Here is a 6,000-nt window from a genome sequence, read left to right on the forward strand (position 1 = left end):
AAGGCTCAGGCTGGGGAATAAAAACACAGGAGCATGCAAGGGTGCAGTGAACAGACACAGGCAAGGACACAAAGTGTAGAGTGGACTCTTTTACTTTACTATTAAGCTTATTTAGGAAAGTACCTGTCATTTGCCATTAATTTACTTTTTTGCTACTTGAATGCACCAATTGAACAGCCTATACAAAATGAAACTTAACTTATGTCCTTAGTTAATAGGATGCTGTAAATTAAACTTTTAAAGACATGAGTATTTATTTTAAAACACTCTCCTATTTGTTATAAGAATATTGACACAAATTAAAAGTAACCGGATGATTTAAGACTATTCCATAGTCTATCCAGCCTAATTTCTAAGCATGGCTGCATCTTACATCACTGCAAGAAAAACTAGGAGAGAGATAAGGACTGCCCTGCGGTTATTTAAATCTTCCTAACCGCTGATAGGGATTACAATTAAGCTCTCTATCTGTCATCTCGTTAAGACCATTTGCTAAACAGAACAGGTCTGCAGATGGCACGACAAATAATCCACTTCGGGATCATGGTTTTTCCAAATTCAAACTAGATCACGTCATTTCTCTTATATCCTCAATTCCCTATATTAACCCTCCATTCCCGGAGGAACACTTTACTCCTGAGCATATTCTTAGCAGTCACATATGTTGCCACAGAGGATGCGTCTCTAAGTGATGAAGTTAGTTAATGTAATTGGGAAAAGTGCTCAGCACAACGGCATCACTTACCTTTAACTAGGAGAGGGACCCAAAAGCTGACACTTAGCAGAAGGAATGTGACCTCCTTCTGGATCATGTTTATGGGTCAGTAAAACAGGTACAAATTGATCCCTTTAACAAAGCCAAAGTCCTGTCCTATGAGGATGTGCTGCTGCTTCAGTATTATTCCTTATCTCCAAATTCAGTGTATGAGCAGAGAAGTGGTAACAGTCAATGGTCGTCAGTGCGCAAAGATGGCACAGAGTACCAGGTGTGCGATTTATATCCGGGCTGAGTCCACCTCACGATTCCCCCTAGTCAGTGACTGAGAACAATGAGACAGCAGCAGTCAGAACGATGCCAATCTGAGAGTGCTCTGTATACAAACACAAGCAGCGTGCGTCTCAGCTACACAGCCCTCTTCCTTCCCCCGGTCCTCTGACTGTTCAGACAAGTAGCTCCTTCTGCTGGAAGAAAGAATGAAAAGACAAGAAGAGATTGCAAAAAAGAGAGAATGGGAAGAAGGGAATGTGGTTGCACCGCCCAGACACCTGCTCCTCCTGCTGACTTAGTTCATCCTTTTCACTTGGGCTTTGCTACAGTGCTCTTGCCTTAAAGGCACTGTAACATCAATATTTTATACATATGTATATATATATATTTTAATTTTCCTTAGCAAATGAGAGTGCATGTGCTAAGTATATTTTTTGCTCAGCCTTGTAAGGGATCAGAAGAAATAAGCACAGTTAAGAGGGGAATTAACCAAGCTCTCAGCTCTGTGCTGCGGAGGAACAAAGCATGTGATGAATGTTCCCAGTGACAGTGAGCTCGGGCAGGGAGGATGCTGAATTGCCGAGAAGCAGGAAAGATCGCTACAATATAATGATTTAAATGCACAGTAGAGAACAACCCCAATGCAATACATATCATTAAGTAAGTGTAGTTGAACTGGGATTAGATAAAAGCCGGAACTGCTGGAATGCCGGAATGAGTCACCTTACTACAGCGCCCTCTGCTGCTTGGTGTCTTGACTGAAGCTTGCTGTGTTTTCTCACCCTGTATAGTGCATTCTGTTCTGCTACACAGTTAGTTTACCTGTAATATGTGGAACAACATATTATGTTGCATATATATTATACTGTGTGTATGTGTGTCTGTATATATATATATATATGTAAACACACATACACATTATATATTTCTGTATATTATAGTTATATATTCTAGTTATCCATTCTACCTGCCTGAATGTATGTTAGAATGGAGCACTGAGTGCATTATCCATCCATTCCAGCTGCCGGTGTGGAGCGCCGAGGACCTTAACCATCCATTCCGGCTGCCGGAATGGAGCTCCACAGACCTTAGCCATCCATTTCGGTTGCCGGAATAGAGCTCTGAGGACCTTAACCATCCATTCTGACTCGCGAAATGGGGCTCTGAACACCTTAGCCTTTCATTCCGGCTGCCAGAAATGGGCTCTCAGTATCTTAGACAATTATTCCAAGTGCCGGAATGGGGTTCTGAGTAGATTATTCATAAATTCTGAGAGTCAGAATGGGACTCAGAGTACCCTAATTATCTATTCCGGGTGCCAGAATGGGGCTCAGAGTACCTTAGCCATCCATTCCAGCTACCAGAATGGATGTCTTAATATCTTAGCCTTTCATTCCGGGTGCCAGAATAAATGTCTCAATTTCTTCGCCATCCATTCTGGGTGCCGGAATGGACGTCTGAGTGCCTTAACCATCCATTCCAGGTGCCGGAATGGATGCCTGACTACCCTAACCATCCATTCCAGGTGCCGGAATGGGACTCTGAGTAGCTTAACAATCCATTCTGGGTGCCGGAATGGGGCTCAGAGTACCTTAGCCATCCATTCCAGCTACCAGAATGGATGTCTTAATATCTTAGCCTTTCATTTCGGGTGCCAGAATAGATGTCTCAATTTCTTAGCCATCCATTCCAGGTGCCGGAATGGATGCCTGATTACCCTAACCATCCATTCCAGCTGGCGGAATGTGGCTCTGAGTAGCTTAACAATCCATTCTGGGTGCCGGAATGGAAGTCTCAGTACTTTAGCCGTCCATTCCGGGTGCCGGAATAAGGTTTTGTTTATATTAATCATCCATTTAGGGTGCTGGAATGGATGCTTAATGTACTCAGAGCCCCATTCTGGCCGCCGAAAAGAATGCTTAATGTACTCAAACCTCTATTTCGGCAGCCAGAATGAATGGTTAATGCCCTTGGAGCTACATTCCAGCAGCCGGAAGGGATGGGTAATGTACTTGCAGACCCATTCTGACACCCGGAAAGGATGCCTAAGGTTCTCAGAACTACATTCCAGCAGCCGGAATGGATGGGTACGGTCAGGCTCGGACTGGCCTGCAGGGCAGCAGGACTATCCACCGGTAGGCCCCTCCAAATTATAGCCACGCCCCCTCCGTTGTTAGGGAGGAGCTAAGAAAACAGCTGACTCCCGACTTGCGTACAATTCATCTTTTGGACATACGCGAGAACAGGAAGGGACAGATGCGTTCCACAGTGGAATGCAGGCACCTTCCTCTCCAACAGTAACAAGCACGGACCACGAGAAACATCCTCTGATTTCAGCACACTGGGTACCCGGCCACCATCTCTATATACATCGAAACTGCAAGTAAACAAAGTTAAATTTGAAAGCATCGCAGCAATAACCATGTGATATATGTGGACAGTGATTTGAATATTTATATTGCACTAGCAGAGACTTAAAGAAATACCAATTCCCATCTACTGGACTTGTATGCTATGAACATTATTTTATTGAGATATCAGTGACTGTGTTATATCTGGATCAATGTAGCATTTATACCCACTGCCATTTGCCTCCCAGCAGCTAGACTAGTCCAGGTCTATATACCTAGGTTTGTCTTATTTTTTATGTATGTTCAATTGATGCCATACCATATGTATGTATATAGAAATCAATGCCTCATAATATAAATACTGTGGTTTAATTGGAATATTTTATTTGTCTATATTAATGTATTTTTATGTATTTTAACCAGGATTCAATAAATTGTGATAAAACTAACATTAAATGTTATCCCACTAATTGAACCGAGCCTCTTGCTCACAGCCTAATACAAGATATAGAAAAATATGAATTGTATTCAAGATAAAAGAATACAAATTTTATTATTAGCATTACACTTGGAATAATACATAAGTCAATGAGCGCTTAACTTTCAGTATATTATAAGTTCGTAGAGAGGGATAACCTGTGTTAATGCTGCTCTTGCAACAGTAGGGGTAGAGCGCAACTCCTCCCCCCCCTCCCCGTTTTTGCCAAACACTCCCGTTAAACACACTACCACACAGGTGCAGAGAGTCGCGTCTGGGCTCTCTGAACCTGCGCGGTAGTGTGTTTTTCACTTTGAGCAGGGCAGATGAGAGTAGGAGTTCCGGATATCCAACCGCCCAGAGGAGCATGAGCAGGTTAGTAACTAAGTGCGCAGTCAGCCTGTCATTTTAAAAGAGAAAGATGAGCACACTACATTCTTTATATACTACACTATGGTGCTAGCTCTCCTTCGTGGGCTGACCACTCTCCCTTTAGTGTCTGGTCTCGCCTCTATGATGGCTGGCCACACCCCCTCTGGTGGGCCCCTAGCGTTGCAGTCCCCCGGTGGGCCTTTCATGCCCCAGTCCGACACTGGGTACGGTACTGGCATATCCATTCCAGCGCCCGGAATGATGGGTAAGATCCTCACAGACCAATTCCAGCACTTGGAATGGGTAGTTAAGGTCCTCAGAGCTCCATTCCAGCAGCCGGAATGGTTGGGTAATGTACTTGCAGACCGACTCCAGCACCCGGAATGATGAGTGAGGTACTCGCAGACCCATTCTGTCAGCCAGAATGGATGGCTAAGGTACTGACAGACCATTCCGGCACCCGGAATGAATGCCTAACTTCCTCAGAGCTCCATTTCAGCAGCTGGAATGGATGACTAATGTACTCAGAACCCCATTCCAGCAACTGGAATAAATGCTTAATGTACTCAGACCTTCATTCCGACACCTGAAATGGATGGCGAAGGTACTGGCAGATCCATTCTGGCAGCAGGAACTGATGGCTACTGTGTTCAGAACCCCATTACGGCAGCCGGAATGGATGGTTAAGGTCCTCAGAGCTCCATTCTAGCACCCGGAATGGGTGGGTAAGGTACTCGCAGACCCATTAGGGCACCCAGAATGATGAGTGAGGTACTCGCAGACCCATTCTGTCAGCCAGAATGGATGGCTAAGGTACTGACAGACCATTCCGGCACCCGGAATGAATGCCTAAGTTCCTCAGAGCTCCATTTCAGCAGCTGGAATGGATGACTAATGTACTCAGAACCCCATTCCAGCAACTGGAATAAATGCTTAATGTACTCAGACCTTCATTCCGACACCTGAAATGGATGGCGAAGGTACTGGCAGATCTATTCTTGCAGCTGGAACTGATGGCTAACGTGTTCAGAACCCCATTACGGCAGCCGGAATGGATGGTTAAGGCCCTCGGGCTCTATTCTAGGCAGCTGGAATGGATGGGTAATGCACTCATCGCTCCATTCTGACATACATTCAGGCAGGTAGAACGGATAACTAGAATATGTAGCTATGATATACAGAAATATATCTAAATATATTATGTGTTACAGAGAGCATATCTGTGTAGCAGAACAGAATGCACTATATAGGGAGAGAGAGCACAACAAGCTTCGCTCAAAACACCAAGCAGCAGAGGGCGCTGCAGGGAGCCAAATCACACCGGCGTTCCGTTTTTCAACCACACCCCTTGCATGCAAATCCAGTAAAATGGGTTAAAATGCAGTAGAGAAATATATATTTTGCTGCTAAACATAATAATAATAATAATAATAATAATAATAATAATAATAAATAATTAATTAATTATTATTATTTTGTTTTATTATTATTACAAGATGGAAGACACTATTCACATATATGCTAATGAAATCTAAGGTTAGTGTACAAAACCAGGTCATGGCAGAACTTCTAATACAATTGGAGAGCCACAGGTGGCCTGCCCCTTGGTTAGAGTGTCTTCATTTATCTCAAGGGCCCATTGAAAGCAATAGATGACTTTGGTTAGTGCACTGAAATAACGGACACCTGTGAATTGTCACAGTCCCTGTTGAATACTGCTGGACAATTCTAGCACAATTGTTCTTTTTACCCTATTTCTGCTAACATTGCATGAAAGTTTAAATGCTTTTTTATGCACTGAACCAAATCCC

The 6,000-nt window shown here is 43.6% G+C and overlaps 1 protein-coding gene across 5 annotated transcripts in view; it reads right to left on the reverse strand.

The window, feature by feature from the left end:
• EDIL3 (EGF like repeats and discoidin domains 3) overlaps positions 1 to 1,563 on the reverse strand; it is a 557,778-nt gene extending 556,215 nt beyond the window's left edge. For 3 of the 5 annotated variants that reach the window (XM_075180505.1, XM_075180499.1, XM_075180492.1), the window contains exon 1: positions 746 to 1,563. In XM_075180505.1, coding sequence (XP_075036606.1) covers positions 746 to 812 — 67 coding nt within the window. In that variant the 5' untranslated portion in view covers positions 813 to 1,563. The remainder of the gene's footprint in view (positions 1 to 745) is intronic. The other 2 variants (XM_075180510.1, XM_075180484.1) reach the window with 1 other exon arrangement.
• Positions 1,564 to 6,000: the final 4,437 nt, after the last annotated feature.

This window comes from Mixophyes fleayi, chromosome 1 (genome assembly GCF_038048845.1).
Source record: "Mixophyes fleayi isolate aMixFle1 chromosome 1, aMixFle1.hap1, whole genome shotgun sequence".
Taxonomy (NCBI): Eukaryota; Metazoa; Chordata; class Amphibia; order Anura; family Limnodynastidae; genus Mixophyes; species Mixophyes fleayi.